A 17,688-nucleotide genomic window follows, 5' to 3' on the forward strand; every position below is an offset into this window, starting at 1 on the left:
TGCGACTGCAATTATTTAGAAAGTAGTCCGGTATCTGTATTCCTCCTGTTAATATGCAGTACTTTAGGAGCACAAGAACAAATTGAATTACCACCAGATGCAATGACGTTGTTTATCATTTGAATAGGTATACAGTTATTTCAACTGCTAAACAGTGTTCCCACTTTGTTTTGGAAACTCCTGTGTTTGTCAGTGTGCGCCAGAGAGAACATGAGTAGAGGGTGGGTTGTTAGTCTGTCCAGAGAGGAGAGGGTCCACCTGGGTGTGGTTGTGTGTGTGTGTGTCCCTCCTCCAGCCCTCAGACGTGAGGGAGGACATGGCCTCCTGTGTGTTTGCAGTCCTGAGGTTCAACACCAACACTCTACAGGCTGTCCTCACAATGACCCGCGCCACCGCCAGCGTCTGAGAATGCCACCGCAGCCCACGCCCTCGCGCCACACACACACACCACAGCCACAGGCTAACACGGACACACAAAGTCAGACCACAACCACACACACAACCTAAATCCCTCCCTCCCTCCCTCCCTCCCTCCCTCTCTCCTCCGTAAGTGACGTCTTCTGCTCTCTGGGCTCCAGAGGCCTAACCCTAACCCTGACATAGCTGAGCAGGGGCCTGCCGCGGCCCCCTCCCCACCGGGGCGGCACTCTTGACCCGCTCCCTCTTTGTCTCCTGCAGGATGTGGAGCCGCCTCCGCCACCGCCGCCGCGATCCTTCACTCAATAGCCCCTCCATCTGTCGCCTGCTCCTCTCTGGGCCACGGGGCGGGGGGGCTCCGGGGGGCTCCGGGGGGGTTCTGCTCCGTCTGTGCGGGACGTGAAAGGAGACATCTCAGGGGGTTCTCTGAATGGGTATGGGGGGGGAGGTGGGGGGGTTAAGACTGTCAGTGCTGGGGTGTTGTAATACCCCCTCCTCCTCCCCTCCTCCCTCCCTGGCCCCAGTGCAGCCGGCTGGGAGTGTAGAGATGAGAGGTCTTCATTGTATCTGTTCACAGGCCCCCGGCAACAGGGTCACCTTGTCTCCCAAACAAACACTGCCCTCACTGGGATTGTTGGCACTGTGTGTGTGTCTGTGTGTGTGTGTATGTGTGTGTGTGTATGTGTCTCAGTGTGTGATGAGCGTTTGTGTGTGTGTGTCTGTGTGTGTGTGTATGTGTGTGTGTGTCTGTGTGCGTGTGTCTGTGTGTGTGTGTATGTGTGTGTGTGTCTGTGTGTGTGTGTATGTGTCTCAGTGTGTGATGAGCGTTTGTGTGCGTGTGTCTGTGTGTGTGTGTATGTGTCTCAGTGTGTGATGAGCGTTTGTGTGTGTGTGTGTGTGTGTCTGTGTGTATGTGTCTCAGTGTGTGATGAGCGTTTGTGTGCGTGTGTCTGTGTGTGTGTGTATGTGTCTCAGTGTGTGATGAGCGTTTGTGTGCGTGTGTCTGTGTGTGTGTGTATGTGTCTCAGTGTGTGATGAGCGTTTGTGTGTGTGTGTCTGTGTGTGTGTATGTGTCTCAGTGTGTGATGAGCGTTTGTGTGTGTGTGTCTGTGTGTGTGTATGTGTCTCAGTGTGTGATGAGCGTTTGTGTGTGTGTGTCTGTGTGTGTGTATGTGTCTCAGTGTGTGATGAGCGTTTGTGTGTGTGTGTGGGTGAAAGGGGAGTGGGTATTTCAGTGTAAGAATTCTGTAGCAGGATGAGGGCAGAGTTCTTGGCTGTGATCACATTTATCTGGCATCCTCGCCTTTCATTCCACAATCTATTCCCAAGGGCCTCGTCTGACATCAGCCTTCTTCAGGAGATGGGGTGACTCTTCAGATTGCTCTGAGGGTCAAGCAGCTTTTTCGAAGCATTTCAACGAACAAAATACCAATGGTACTTTCTATTTATGGGAAATGCTGTGTTAAAAGCCTTTTTTTCTAAATGTTTTTGACCTTTTCTTTCCACCTGCCGTCGACTGTGGTTGTAGTATTTACACCAAGGGGAAGGTACACTGCAGCCTGCCTGGGAAAGGAGGGTCCTTTGAGCTGTAAATGGAAAGCCTTGCATGCGGTGACAGTTGGTTTACAGTACCTTGACTTGTCAGGGCTGTGTTAACGTGGGCCAGGGACCACCAAAACAAGCTCTCGTCCACTTCTTAAAGCATTGCATTTTTGCCAGCTTGATTTAGGCTTTTAGGCTTTTTTTCATGTATGGCTAAATTATTCACATCAACGTGAGTGTTCTGTTGGTGATTGAGATGTCTTTGTTCTTTTCAAAGCATGGTGCCCACTCTGGGCTCTCTTGGCGGGCTGTAATGAGTCCAGTTATCTCTCTTTCTCTCTCTCTCTCTCTTTTTCTCTCTCTCTCTCTCTCTCTCTCTCTCTCTCTCTCTCTCTCTGTCTATCTCTCTTTGTCTATCTCTCTCTCTTCCTCTCTCTGTATCCGTCTGTCTCCCTCTCTCTCCACCTCTCTCGCTGTCTCTCTCCGTCTATCTATCTCTCTCTCTCTATCTCTCTGTATCTCTCTGTCTCCGTCTCGCTCACATCCTCCTGCTCCCTCTCTCTTTCTGTCTCTGATCTCCGGTGCCTAAACAGCACGCTAAGCCTCGCTCTTCAGACAGCGTCAGGAAGTCTGTAGTGGGATCATTTAGCTGACTACTTTCTCCTCTGGCCTATCTTCCCCGGCCAGACAGCCAGACAGCCAGACAGACAGCCAGTCAGCCAGTCAGCCAGACAGCCAGACAGCCAGACAGCCAGACAGACAGACAGCCAGACAGCCAGACAGACAGCCAGTCAGCCATGCAGTCAGAGTTCCAGACAGCCAGAGTTCCAGACAGCGTAGTTAGCTAGTTACCCAGGCCAGTTCAGATGGGCCCAGTCTGTGAGCTCTCTCTCTCTCTTTCCTCTCCTGTGCCGCTGTGGAACCCCTGTCCTACGCAGGCGTTTGGTGTGTTGGGGGCCCCCGCCTCCAGCCGATATGTGTGTGTGGGGGGGAGGGTGTGTGAGGCAAGGCAATGGTGACACTGGCAAGGTTGGTTGGTTGAAAACTGCGGTGACAGCACAATGAATAAATTGAAAAAGGCCCCCTGTTGTAAATTGTCTATTCCTGGTGACAAAAAATCTGATAGGACGGCGTCCAGGGTTCCTGATGCTGTCGTCTTAACAGAGCTGTGAAGAACCGCTCCGGCTTCACCCTGCTTAGCGCCAGGGCCCACGCTTAATAATTCATACGCTGGCAAGTATTTTCCCCTGATTCAGAAATGCCGGTTAGCTGCCACCAGCGGACAGGAGGGGGGGGGGGGTGGGATATCCCTACAGTGCGAGTTTGGGGGGACGGTGACATTTACTGATTTCCAGGGTATGCTCTAGTTTACAGGACGTAGCCTGAGATTTCAGTTTCACTTTTTGCTTTCTGTCGAAGAGAATAGAGGCCATGTTGGCGTTTGGGGATGTTTAACCCCCGGGTGGTCTGCTCTCCCTTTAGCCTGACTGAGCATTGTGATCGCAGGCTGTGGGGACTGGGGGGGTAAGTCGTTTTTGGTGTTTCCCTTCAGGAGCGTGGACGTTAGGGGCGCATGGCTGGCTGCAGGTGTCCCTGGACTGGTTCAAAATGGGGTTACTGTCAGGTGACTCCGTCTGTCACAGGTTCCCTCGCCTGCCAAACCACCATAGGCTGCTGTGTGTGTGTGTGTCAGTGTGTGTGTTTACGTGCGTCTTTGTGTGGGCGCGTGTGTATGCTTGAGCCTCTCCAGGCGTGTCTTTTGTGTACAGACAAGGTTCTGTGGTTTTGCTTGGCCCGTTCCGGCACTCTGCCCCGTATAAACTGGGTTTTTATAACTCGCATTCGGCCCTTGATACCAATTATGCAAACTATAAAAAATTTAAGGAGGACAGTCTTTTATAATTTAATCCTAAAGTAATAGATTCTATTAAAAATGCATGAGAGGAGCTTTATAGATGAAACTAGAATTAGTGTCTATCAAAGACAGTCATGGATGCCCGGGGTGTGGGCAGGGAGACAGCCTTGGTCTCCTCATTACTCTGACTGGAGATGATTACCACAGAGCAGAAGGCTCTCTGAGGGAAGGCAAGGCCGGCCAGTCCAATCAGGAAGAACAGGAAGACAGTCAGGGGAGATCTTTATCCACTCGGTTTGGCACGGCTGACCTCTGACCTCTGAAAAGGTGGTCTGGCCTTCTCCAGGTGTGGTCTCCACCGCCGGATCCGATTGGAGGATGTAGAGTGTGATCGCGGGGGGAGCTCTGCTGAGGTCCCTCCTCTCGGCTTGTCTCCCGCTCTGATTGGTTAGCCTTGTCGTGGCTGAGAGTGTGTGTGGAGGTTGTCCAGGCGTGAACGCAGGAAGCTGTGCTGGTACTTAAGGGCCGAAGTAGCGAGGGAAATGTGAAACTTTTACTGGCCTCCTGTGTCTGCCCTCTGTAGCCCCCCAGCCCCTTTAGCCCTCTTCCCCCAACCCTTTTAGACCCCCAGTCCCCCAGCCCCCCTGTCCCCCAACCCCTTTAGCCCCCCAGCCGCCCCCCCAGCCCCCCAGCTGCCCCCCCAGCCCCCCAGCTGCCCCCCCAGCCCCAGGTCAGGTGAACATCAGCCTGGGAGGTTGTCTGTGTGTGAGGTCTCATGTGTTTATGAGGGCTCCACTGACATGCTTTTGTCCAGCACTTCCTACTTCATTGCCGTGCTTGAAGTCGAAAAAATGTTCTTCATTCAATCAGGCCTCCCCTCACCCCTCCCTCCTCACGAAAAAAGGAATTGGATCAAAAGATTTTGACACTGCAGGGCTTCCACTGTGCTCTTTCTGTTGACTTCAGAGAGCAATCTGATCTCTCCGTCCTACAATTGTGATTTGCATCAACGATCACTGATATGGATCAGGGCTGTGTGGTCATTCAGACCCACTGACAGCGAGAGAAAAGGGTCCATATCTATCAGGACGTGAGGTGGAGGGAAACATTGGATTGGCGAAAGCCGGTGAAAGCTACAAAACCCTTGTGAAGCTCACTGTATATGGATCCAGAGTTCTGCCTCTGAGGTAAATTCCATGCCTTTTTGGTTGTGATGGTTGACTGTTTGTGGAATAAACCCAAAGGGCTAAATGGATGATCTCCATGGAAAGGTCAGGGGAGGAGGGAGGAGAGGCGCTGGTGTGTTTGAAGTGCTGATCCCAGGCAGGGGAAGCCGAAATGTGACACCTCTGGATGAGGCTGCGTGCTGGGGGGGGTTAGTGACGGACAGGGTGGCCGCAGGCCTGCTTCAGGGACATCCAGCTCCAAACAGCACCTATATGAGAGAGAGAGAGAGAGAGAGAGAGGGAGGGGGAGAGGGAGAGGGAGAGGGAGAGGGAGGGGGAGGGGGAGGGGGGGAGGGGGAGGGGAGAGGGGGAGAGGGGGAGAGGGGGAGAGGGGGAGAGACAGATGTTTAAGCTGCCTTCCTCAATTCCGATTTTCAACAGTAAAGCATATTAGTAGATTAAAGAAAGGAATTTTTTAAAGAGAAGCCAGAGGGGTCAACAGTTGCGTGTGTGTGTGTGCCCAGAGTGGGGGGGGGGGGGGGGGGGGGGAGAGGTGAATAGAAGTGGGTATAGGTTTTAACTTCCTGCTTGTGCTTTGTATTTAATAGTGTTTGAAGTCGCTGGGCGGTTTTATCCTTTGCGTCCTAATCTAATCTGGAGTGGGTGGTGGTGGTGGGCAGCATCTGTGCTCTGGGTTGGAGCCGCTCGCTCTCTCTCTAATCCCCCACCCGGGGAACACTCAGTAGGGCGAAGACAATTACCAGCTTGCTTTCTCATGCTAATGAGATCTCTAACTAGATCTCCACCAAAAAAAGGGGGGGAGGGAGCGAGGAGCGAGGAGGAGGGAAGGTGGCGACAGCAAAAGCAGGGGCCCGGTGAAAATGGGTTTTTAGATGACTGTTGAATTATTGATAGGGCCCCTGTTGTAAGGGCTGAGGTCAACTTGGAGGGGTTTGTTGTCCGACGGAGAAAGGAGATACACAGCGGCGTTTAGGTGCGACGGCGTGCCCCACGGGGTGCCCCCCCCCCCCCCCGCCCCCCCAGCCCCGTGTGCGCGTCTCCTTTCCATGTTTCTCCGTGCTTCCGGGAAACGGTCTGCCTCGCCCTCTTTTATCACCCGCCCTCAGCAAGGTGTCCAGAGTGCTTCCGAATTGAATTAGTATGAATTAGAATTAGAATTCTCTGCCCCGCTGGCTCTGCCGGGAGCTGAGGAGCATATTACGGCCTCCATCTGCACTAATTACTGGGTCTTGGCAGTGTTACCTGTCTCTGGTGAAGGACAAAGCCGGCCTTGGAGCTGTGCGGGCCGGCCCAGAGCAGCAGGAGCCGGCCCAGAGCAGCAGGAGCCAGCCGGAGGGCCACGGGAACACATGCCTCCGGGGCTATTTGACGCTGGCGGTTGTGATGTGCGAGGAACACTGATTACCTTCAACTTCCACACAGGCAACATCAGTCATAGGAAATGACTCTATTCAACTTCCTGCTCGCGCCGGGCTCGGAGCGAGGCTGTTTCTGCGGGGACGTAGCTGGGGCTGTTGTTGTGCTAATCTACGGGCTGGCTGGTACATTCAAGTCTGGAATTAATTTCTTTCTTAATGTCCCGGATCCTACTTTGACCTTGATAAATTGCATGTCAACGTTGTAATCCTCAGAGAATGATACATATAATGGCCATAAAAATTCCAAATTGTTACAGAATTCTGTGGAAGGTGGAGATAACCACTGTGCACATGCTGCTGCTATCTGTCAGATGGCCCCCTGCACCTCTTCCCTCCTCCTCCACCTCCTCCTCCTCCTCCCTCTCCTCCTCCTGCCTCTCCTCGTCCTCCTCCTCCTCCTCCTCGTCCTCCTCCCTCTCCTCCTCCTGCCTCTCCTCCTCCTCCTCCTCCTCCTCTCCCTCCTGAGTTGGTCACAGTCCCCTATAGCAGGGCACCTTATCACACAGCTTTTGTGAGGGAAAGTGCCGACTATTTTAAACCTTTCCAGCCGGGGTTGCTTTGAGAGCACTGTGCAGGTGCTGTAGAGGGAGGAGGAGGAGAGGGAGGAGGAGGAGAGGGAGGAGGAAGAGAGGGAGGAGGCTGTGTCTGATTGGCCGGGGCGTTTGAGTTGTGGACCGAACTTAAGCCGGAGGTTAAACACCACTCCAGCTCCTCCCGGGTTCGATCTGTCTTTTAGTTGACAGATCACCGCCCGCTGACCCTGGACGTCTACATACTCTAACTGTTCAGCTCGCAGAGCTCTCTGGCCTTGCTCGGGTTTTCATAGCCAGTCAGCGGCTCTGGGAAAGGTTTGGTGATGATGTTGTCTGTCTGTCTGGCCGGCTGGCTGGCTGGCTAGTTGGCAGGCTGGTGGTCTGCCTGTCCAACAGCCTGCTCATCTACACGTCTGTCTGCCTATATGTCTGTCTGTCTGTCTGTCTGTCTGCACATGTGCCTGGTATCCGCCTGTCTGTCTGTCTGGGCCGTCGGGCCAGCTGTCTGTATCTGAGCGTTGGCAGCAGGTGATCAGGAAGTAAGGCTCTCTCACCTCTGTCCCTGCAGCAGGCCGTGTTCCCTCTGCGGTCAGGGCCAGCTGTGGGAGAGCAGGAGGATAACAGCTGTGCTTCAGGCACTAGGACCCAGCGCCACGACGGCTGGGTCTGAACTAGTGTCTGCTTGTTCAGAGAGAAACACCTGCTCGGTCTTTTTAGTTCCAGTGTTTATGAATCCAGTGGAGACGTTTGCATGTGTTCTGTGGAATGACATCAGTGTCAGCTCCTAGAATGTGCTCTGTTTGATTGGCCTGTCAGCCTCGCGTGGACCCAGGAACTCCTCGCGTGATTGGCCTGTTCATCTGTGTTGGCCTCCGGTAGGGAAAAACACTTGGCCTGCCCCTTTGCATCAGAGGAATTGGGGTCATCTGGACGAGCGGAGGCTGGAATGTAGGGTCACGCTTAATGGAATGAGAAATCCCATTGTTTGGTTTGAATTATTTGCCATTGATTTATTGACCTCCCGTTAACTGAGCCGCCACGGTGGACTTGAAAGTGGACTTCCCTTCTATCCTCTCCACAAGCCCCTGCTCCCTCCTCTTCCTCCCTCCTCTTCCTCCCTCCCTCCTCTTCCTCCCTCCCTCCCTGTTTACTTGCCTTCCGTTTCGGCCTTAAATGACGTTAGCGCCTCTTTGATGTCGAGGGAGGCAAGCCGAGCGATGACAGCACAACAAACAAAGAACAAAACCGTGAAAGGGAAAGACGCGCAGCAGAGAGCAAGGAGGGGAAGGAGGGGAGGGCGAGATAGAATAGGAGCCTTATTTTATTGTCGCGGTCCTAATCCATGAACAGAAAAGATAATATGAATTGTTGCATGGCTCTATGCAAAGCAGCTTCGCTGTTTTGTCAGGATATTTTGGGGCTCTGTGTATCGCATATGACGGCGCAGAGTAGGAGAGAGTGAGGAGTAATTAAAGATGTGAACAAATGCTTGAATTTACGTTATTTGGATTGGGAGTTCTGCTCAAGACGGGCGTCCTTATCTCAGAGAGCCTCCTTATCGCAGAGTTCGCTGATGAATGTAATTTTTCATCCGGAGTTGAGAACTCCTCTCTGCGGAGCGTTCCACCAGCTCGAGATGAGGTGACGAGAAGAACTTCCCCGAATGTGTCACTCAGGAAGTTGCCGTCACGAGGGGCAATGAGCGTACTGCACCACAGCGACCCACATGCAGGCTGCCACGGCGCAGCAAAACAAGCGCCCCCCAAAGCCAGGAGAACAGATGATCGTGCACCTCCAGCAGTCTCAGTGACAGGCAGTTCGTATCCCCTCATCAGCCAGAAGCACTGCAGGCTCCGTGGACCACCAAACACTGCCACACTGCCCCCCTCACCCACACTGCCATCTCACCCAGTCACACTGCCCCCTCACCCACGCTGCCCCCCTCACCCAGCCACACTGCCCCCCTCACCCAGCCACACTGCCCCCCTCACCCACACTGCCCCCCTCACCCAGCCACACTGCCCCCCTCACCCACACTGCCCCCCCTCACCCAGTCACACTGCCCCTCACCCAGTCACACTGCCCCCTCACCCACACTGCCCCCTCACCTAGTCACACTGCCCCCTCACCCAGCCACACTGCCCCCTCACCTAGTCACACTGCCCCCTCACCCAGTCACACTGCCCCCTCACCCAGTCACACTGCCCCCTCACCTAGTCACACTGTCCCCTTCACTCACACTGCCACACTGCCCCCCTCACCCAGTCACACTGCCCCCCTCACCCAGTCACACTGCCCCCTCACCTAGTCACACTGCCCCCTCACCCAGTCACACTGCCCCCTCACCCAGTCACACTGCCCCCCTCACCCAGTCACACTGCCCCCCTCACCCAGTCACACTGCCCCCTCACCCAGTCACACTGCCCCCCTCACCCAGTCACACTGCCCCCCTCACCCACCCACACTGCCCCCTCACCCAGCCTCACTGCCTCCCTCACCCAGTCACACTGCCCCCCTCACCCAGCCACACTGCCCCCCTCACCCAGTCACACTGCCCCCCCCCCCCCCAGTCCCCACGTGTTTACTGGAGCGAAACAAGAGCAAAGCTGATGTCAAAATCATCGAAAATCGTCAAGTACATACACGGTATAAAATAGCTGTAGTTGGCGGTTTGCACAGCTTCCTACGGTCTCAACCACTGCGGTCCGCGTTTGATTTCATTAGACAGACATGGGAGGTTCTGGCGTGGTCATGACGGCACGGTTCACTGCTTTCTGCAACCTTTCCTGGTAACTGGAACCAACTCTGCATGAAGATGCAGCTGTGATCCGAGAGCTCCATTAGTGGTTGTTGCTGGAACAGGCTTGACATTAGTCTAGGCAGGCGTGCCTTGATAAGAGATGACAGGCTGCTTAGTGGGGCAACGTGGCTCTGCATTCCTCCCCTGCATCCCAGAGTGGACTGGGACTCCACGGCATGGCCGGATCCCTCCGGGCCTCCAGACATGGCTTCCCTGGGTTCTGACTAACACCCAGAGATCTCGGTGATCGTTAAAGACTCCTCTGCAAAAAACAAAGACAAAAAAAAAGAATTTAAAAACTGTTCAAGGACTTTGTTGCCCTGTATTCACTCGTTGTTGACAGAGGCATCAAATTTGATCTCACTCCCCCCCCCCCCCCTTAACTATACTTTATTGGAGTAATTCTTCAACTTCCAAGCCATTCCTGTGGGCTTGAACACACAATAGCCTTTTGTTTGTCTGCTTGTTTGCTGTGCTGGTGTGCTGGGTTGTCTGGGGCAGTTGGGTGAACATGACCAGGGGCTTGCATTGTTGTGGAGCCGGTGGCTGTTGTTTGTGGAACTAGGAAGGTTTGTTAACAATACTGTAATTTACGTCTCAGTGTGCATGCCTATTGGCACATGTCCTCTCGGGATTTACGTGTGTGTGTTTGCGGTGTGTGTGTTTGTGGTGTGTGTGTGTTGATGTGTGCGTGCGATCTGTGGGAGCCTCTGTCTCGTTGTGTGAGTCGGGGGTCTCGTTGGGGTGTGGATACATAGTGCCTTCATTGTTTCTGTCTGTGTGCTTGTGTTGGATTGCATAGGGTAAACATGCATGTGTGCAAATGTGCGTGTGTGTGTGTATACTGTATGCTTTAGTGGGGAGCAGAGTTAAGGGCTGGGTGGGGGGGGGGGGGAGTTACTGCCAGCCTTCCCTAATGGGCCCTTTCACTCACCGACCATTCATGTAGAGGCATGGTGGGGGGGGTGGGGTGGGGTAGGGTGAGGGGAGGGGGGGAGGCTGGGGATTAGGGGGGTAGAGGCAGTGCCTTGTTAAAGCAAAAGAAAGGGTTTGAGTGTGTCGATTGGATTAACTTGTTTGGGCTTATTAAGAGTGAAGACGCAGCTCGTACAAAGAGCTCCATGGGGTCTCCTGCCGTGAGCCGGCAGGGTCACCATTCAATTAGACCCACGCCCCACCCCGCGCAGGAACAGGCTGGCTCCTGGAACAGGACAGAGAGGAGAGGAGGAGGGAGGGAGGGAGGGAGGGGGGGGAGGGAGGGAGGGAGGGAGGGGGGGAGGGAGGGAGGGAGGGAGGGAGGGGGGGGAGGGAGGGAGGGGGGGGGAATACAGAGAAGAGGGCGAGAGTGTTGCTGGGTGGACTGAGGCAGGGTGGAGGGTGAGAGTTGGGGCAAGCTGAGACAGTCTCAAAAGAAGTGTGATGATTGCCTCATTTGTTAACTCCAGAGAGACACTCTAGACAGCCACCACTCCTCCACACACACACTCTCTACTCAGCCGTGACCAGCCCCTTCCCCCTGCTGCCTCTCCCCACCTGGCAGGATGCTTATCTGGGTAGACAGCTCAGAGTGCAGAGAGATGTCCCCTGTGACCTCTGCTGCAGTTTAAGAACCTTTTAACGCAGAAATTCCCTCTCTTCTCCCAGCAGCACAAGCCCACCGCCTCCTTCTTCCAGCTTCGCCCCCCCACGCCCCCATCTCCTGGGATCGATGTCCCACCCCCCTAACCCCAGCCCTGCTGTGGGAGTGGGCAGGAGGATGTGGAAGGAGCCGTCAGATTGACTGGCCGGCTTTGGAGATATCCCAGCCTGCTTGTAATGAGAGAGCAGAGGCTTTAATGACTGAGCTGTGTGCAGGTGTTTTCCACCCAGGGCTGATGGGGGGGGGGGGTCGTGTCACCTTGCGAGACAGCTGGATTGGCGACATCACCGCCACGCGAGAATCCATCTTGCCAAGCTTCCAAGTTATTCATTTGAACCCGAACCACAGTGAAAACTACTGACAGGTACAGGCATGGTGGATAGTCAGTGATAGACAGATGGTTCGTCCAATCACCTGCCAATAACTTTTGGAAAATGCCTGCCCCGTTTCCAAGGACGACTTCCCTGATGGATATGTGTAACACACCATCTGGCGGGTCAGGCTAGTGGTTGTGTGCTCTCTCATACATTTTGACCACCAGGTTTTTAGTGTGGAAGTTGGTGAGGGGGTTGTTCTTGTCCTGTCTACTGTTTTTAGGATGTGATAGGATGGGTTGGTGTGGGGAGCACTGGGTTTGGGGGAGATAGTACACAAAGCTGAATCACAGAGAGATGAGAGGACAGGGAGACAAGACAAACCAGTCAAAGACTTCCTCCTTCCTCTCTCCCTCTTACAGCCTCTAATAGGAGAAAATTGGTTCTTGAAATGGAATAGATAAAAGTGGTCTCTTTCAGAGCAGGATAATGTCCCAGAATGCATTTGGTGAGGCGCAAATGAAGAATAATGGAGGGCAGTTACACGATTGTCTTTCATTTTTGGAGAAAGGAGGGAGGGAGAACACTGGGGGGGGAGGGGGGAGAGAGAAAGAACCAGTGGAGGCATTCCCCCCTGAGAGCAGTCACTGTGTGGATCCCTTCCTCTCCCTTCACCACCAGCCTTTAACAAATGGGCTGTGAGGGAGGGCTTGTTGTGAAATTAGTGTCCTCACTGAGAGGACACAGAGAAAGGCTTTTAGCCTGTGAATAGCCCGTAATGAGCTCAAAGTGCCTGTGTGTTTGGGCCAGGCTGGCTTGTGTGAGAGAGGAAATGGCCCCGCTGTTGCACTCTCTTTCTGGGGCACCTGGCGGGAAAAAAGAACTCCAGCCTTTTCTCTCCAACCTTCCGAGAGAGAGAGCGAGAGAGAGCGAGCGAGAGAGAGCGAGAGAGAGCGAGCGAGAGCGAGCGAGAGAGAGCGAGAGAGAGAGGGAACACTCGCAACAATCAATTAGACTACTGCTTTCTGATTTTTCATGATAGATGTTACAACGGAAGCTCAGTCTGGATGGTTCTGGAACATTCTGACAGTTCTAACAGCTGGTTTGATGGATATAATTTAGAAGCTTCTTCATCAGAACCCCTCTGCTGCATCCACAACCTCCTTTGTGCAAGTTAATGTTTGTATTTAGTCCTAAATGAGTGAAAACGCAAGCGGAGGTCTTCCGAGCTGCCTGTCATTCCTCCCCTAATCACGTTAATTGCTTTCTTTCGCATTAAAATTATAATTCATAAAACCAAAGTAATGGACTGATGGCAGGTGCCTAAATGGTCATTTAGTGATTCACCAGGAAAATAAATAACTGGGGACAAGCCTGTGACAGGCGCGTGAGAAATCATTTTTCAATAATGTGCGACGCCTCACTGTAGGAAGCTCTGCCGCTGACAGGCCAGATGAAATATCCACCTGCGCTCTTTGTTTTCCTACGCGAGGCGGTCGGCCCAGATGGAAACGACACCGCCTAACGTTGACAGCGTGTTCTGAACGACACACACACGCACGCACACACACATCAAGGAGAAGCATCTTTAAACACACAGGAGATGCTTGGGGCCAGCTTAAGAGCTGTAATGTGATAGTCGTCATGCGGTGTGGGAGACACGGTCGCTTACTGCAGAGAGGGGGTGGCGATGGCACGGATCTCAAGCCGGGGTTGTGGTCGTCCTTTCCCTGGAGGTGGCCTGTGTGGAGGGAGATTGTAATCATCATTGTGCCAGGAGACAAGGTATAGTTCTGATAAATGATGGGCCTTTCATTCTGACTGGACTGCTCCATCCAGTGTGATGTGGAATGGGACTCCGGATCTGGCTGGAGAGACTGCGCCCAGAGAGAGAGAAGCACTTCCTGTCTCTCTGGCTCAGCTCCTCCCCTTTCCTCTCATCTCTGATTACCTTTTTTTGGGGGGGAAGGAAGCTGGCAGAGCACCCATCTCCTGAGTTCCAGGGGGGAGGGGGGGGGGGGGGGGGGGTTGGCAGGAGGGCGGGGGGGGTGTTGGATTGGGTGGGACGGGGTAGGGGGTGGAGCTGGAGATTTATGGCAGAGGGGGAGATTGATTAGGGCCGTCACTGGCCCTGATGTACGGCTGGCACTCTCCCCCCACCATGCTCTGCACACACATGCTCTGTCTCTCTCTCTCTCTCTCTCTCTCTGTCTCTCTCTCTCTCTCTCTCTCTCTCTCACAGACCCCCAGACCCTTCCTGACAGTCGCCCAGAGCTGTCGCATGTTAAGTTGCCACAGACAGACTGCTGTTTTCTCAGCATTACCATTTTTTTCTTCTTCTTTTTGCTGTCCATAGATAACGCCATCAATCACCGCACAAACACACAAACACTCACACACTCACACTCACAAACACTCACACACTCACACTCACAAACACACAAACACTCACACACTCACACTCACACACTCACACTCACAAACACACAAACACTCACACACTCACACTCACAAACACTCACACACTCCAGCCCAGAAGGAATGTTCCTGCATTCGGAGGTTTGCTCCAGTTTACTGTCTGTGTGTTTGTTTGGCTGCGGTCTCATTGACTGGAGCTTGGCGTGATCACGTGTCTGTGAGGCCGTGGAGGGGCATGGTGTGGGGTCGAGGCTAGTGCCCTGCTGCAGGTGTGTGGTTCTCATTCCAGGCACAGAGCAGCCTGGCGGCCAGCTGGAAGCAGCCTCCCCCAATTAGCTTCTCTGTGAGGAGCGTAGCTCCTTCACTGCGGAGCTAGCCCCAAACCCAGCCCTGCTCTCACTGACCCGCCCGGACATACCAGGCAAGCCTTGGCTCTAATCCTCCTGCTTCTCCCCCTCTCCCTCCCTCCCTCCCTCCCTCCCTCAGGTTGGCCTCAATAGTGACCAGGCTGTTGTGTTGCTCCTGCCCTGCCATGCTGGCCTGTCTGCAGAGGAGGCAGAACCCTCCACCTCAACACCACCCGGTGTGCACCAGCAAGAGCCTGGAGCCGCCGCAAGCCCTCGCCCGAAAATGTGAGTAGAGCCCACGCCTAGGGGAAGGGAGGCTGGGGGGAGGGAGGCTGGGGGAGAGGGGGGGGGGGGGGGAGAGGGCTGGGGGAGAGGGAGGGGGGGGTCAGCCTTCTTGGAAGCTGTGGAAAGACAGCTTGTTTGTCCAGTGTCCTCTATCCATCATTCATACTGAATGATGGGCATGGTCGCTTTACCCACAGACTGGGAATGAGTGAAGGACAAATTAACTTTCGTTTTTTTCCCCGCCGGCAGTTGTTTGTGCCCTCCGTTTCACCCCTCCCCCGAGCCATACCGAGGCATTCTTCCTTGTTTTTGTTCACGTCAGACTTTAGACCCGGGATTGAAGTTTTGTTTCGCCGCTCATTGTTAAGCAGGGGAGCTGTTTAGCTGTGCTGATTCTGCAGTCGTGGCAACAGGGGCCGGGGGCAGCCAGTGTTTAACGTGCCTCTCTGGCCCAGAGTGACCCTGAGGGTCGGTAAACATGTGTCTGGTCCCTGGCTCTCCCCCACCACCATAAACTAGGACAGCTGCTCTGTTTGCTCCCTGGACGCTAGCTCCCGTCCCCTCACCAGCCCCCATCAGAGGACTGGAAAGGGGATAAGGAGGACGGCTTGACAGTGTTCTTTTAGAATCTGGCTGGACTAGTTGTGACCAGTCAGGGATTAGAGCACAGTCGTTAGATAGTCTCCTGTGAGGTAAGGTTCCGTGAAACGGCGGGATTAGCCTCAAACAGAGCGAGGCGGTACTGTGCTCAGGGCCAGAGAGGGTCTGTTCTGCTAATAGAAGGTTCCGGGAGTCTGTAGAGCCTTTTGTTTACATGGCAGTCCTGAACCACAGGCCGATTAGACAAGGAAGGGCGTATGGAGAGAAGTGGCACACTAACTTAGCAGTTTTTACTTCAGCTTAGAGGGGTTTAAGGGGAAATAGCAAGGTCTGCTCTTCTTCATCTGGGGAACATTGTATCAGCTCTCTGCCCAGCGACCGGCTGAAAAGGTTTTAAAGAGCCCTGATTGGTTTTGGAGGAGGAAATGAAACACGACTGACCATAGGAGCAGCTGCCCAGTGTGCCTCACAGGTCGATTCCCTCCCAGAGAAGCTCCTGTTGGGCCTGACTATGCATGGAGGAAGAGGCAGAGGGAGGGCAAGGTTACTGGTATAGCTCAGTGTGTTTGTGTGTGTGTGTGTGTGTGTGTGTGCTGCTGTGTGTGTGTGTGTGTTTCTGTGTGTGTGGGGGGGGGGTTTGCTGTGTGGGTGTTTGTTAGCATGAGGAATATTTTAATTTGCTCTAAAATAGGGAGAGAAAGAGAGAGAGGGAAGGAAAAAAAATAGAGATGGAGGGGGGAGGAGTGAAGGAGTAAAATAAGGAGGCGTCTTCATCGATTCCCTCCTTCCAATTTCGACAGGATTAGCCAACTTCCTCTCAGGGCCTGCTATTGAGGAGAAGCCAGAGGGAGCCAGGGCTAGAATCAATAGAGAAAAAGAACAGTTTCCCCATGCCTCTCTCTCTCTCTCTCTCTCTCTCTCTCTCTCTCTCTCTCTCTCTCTCTCTCTGTCCCTCTGTCTCTATCTTTCTCTCCCTGTGTCTCCCTCTCTCCCCCTCCATCCATCCACTCTCTCTCTCTCTCCTCTCTCTTTCTTTCTCTCCCTTTCTCTCCCTTTCTCTCTCTCCACCTGTTAAACCCTTTGATTGAAAGAGCACCACAGCGGCTGTATTGAGGTCCATAATGAGTGTGTTTGAGCATAATAGTCTCCATTCAGTTTCTGTGGAGGTGCGAGGGTTGGATTTCATCATTGTAAGGCCCCAGGCCTCAATGAAGGGTTTGTTCGGCCCTACCCCAAAGAGGTGCGGAAAGGCAGATGTCGGCTTTGGCTGGGGGAAAGTGGGCGCGCTCTGCTCCCCCCCCTGTGATCGATCACCCGTGGCCCAGTTGGGGGTCGATGGGGGGGGGGGGGGGGGTGGGCACAGCGTAAGGTGACCTGCCCTCTCAATGGGGGGTGGTCTGCAGGCTCCACCCCTCCCGGACACACAGGATGTGGGGGAGATTACCTGCCGCCACGGGGAGAGGTGAGCTCTGAAATTTGCATGTGCTGTCCTTTTGCACAAAAGCAGTGGGGGATTCTGGGTAAGAGGTGGGGTGTGTCAGGGAGGGGGTGAGAGGGTGAGGAGCGGGGCAGCAGGGTATTAGAAAAAGCCCCTGCATGCAGATGCATAGCGGCTGCACAGTTCATTGATGCGACTCCCATTAAAAATCCCTCATACCCTCAATAAAAAAGGACTTAACTGGCTCTGCCATCAGCTGGAAGCGTTCAGATCGGCTCGCCAGACAATCAATTTCCCCCGAGCGCCGAGAGCTTAGCGGGAGAGCTGGGAGGCGGTGAGGGGGATGTTTCCATTATCACAGTCCACTCCGTGTCTGGGCAGAGAGAGAGAGAGAGCCAGGGAGAGAAAGAGAGGGAGAGGGGGATGGGGGGGGAGGGGAGAGATAGAGAGGGGAGTAGGCCACAGGAGAGCAAAGATAGGAGGAAAGAGCTGGGTGGAGATGGAGAGAGGGAGACTGGCTTTTCAGAAAGCCATTGACCGCCTGCCCTTAAAAATATCATATTGGATTAGCTTCATATGGGCGGCCTTTTGATATATATTTTTTTCCCCCGCCATGGAATTAAAAGGAGAGCAGAGCATTACTTGAATTATAAATCATAGGCACTTGCTTTCAGCATGCCCAAATTCTCTGTGTACGTGGCTGGCCTCACCAGCGCCAGCCCCTGTCATTTTTAATTAAATCCCCCCTTATGGGTGACATTTGTAGCCCGCCTCACCCCCCCCCCCCCCCCCCCCACCCTGCACGTCTGTCTGCTGTTGCCCTAGATGGAGACATGAAAGGCGGAGAGGAGACGGCGGCGGAGCCAGGGTCTCTCATCACGTCATGCCCCAGAGA

The 17,688-nt window shown here is 53.9% G+C and overlaps 1 protein-coding gene across 1 annotated transcript in view; it reads left to right on the top strand.

The window, feature by feature from the left end:
• LOC124486461 (protein FAM222A-like) overlaps window positions 1-17,688 on the top strand; it is a 46,224-nt gene that overhangs the window by 9,500 nt on the left and 19,036 nt on the right. Inside the window, exon 10 of the mRNA XM_047048060.1 lies at window positions 14,607-14,755. Within this exon, the coding sequence (XP_046904016.1) occupies window positions 14,607-14,755 (149 nt within the window). The remainder of the gene's footprint in view (window positions 1-14,606; window positions 14,756-17,688) is intronic.

This window comes from Hypomesus transpacificus, chromosome 24 (assembly GCF_021917145.1).
Source record: "Hypomesus transpacificus isolate Combined female chromosome 24, fHypTra1, whole genome shotgun sequence".
NCBI lineage: Eukaryota > Metazoa > Chordata > Actinopteri > Osmeriformes > Osmeridae > Hypomesus > Hypomesus transpacificus.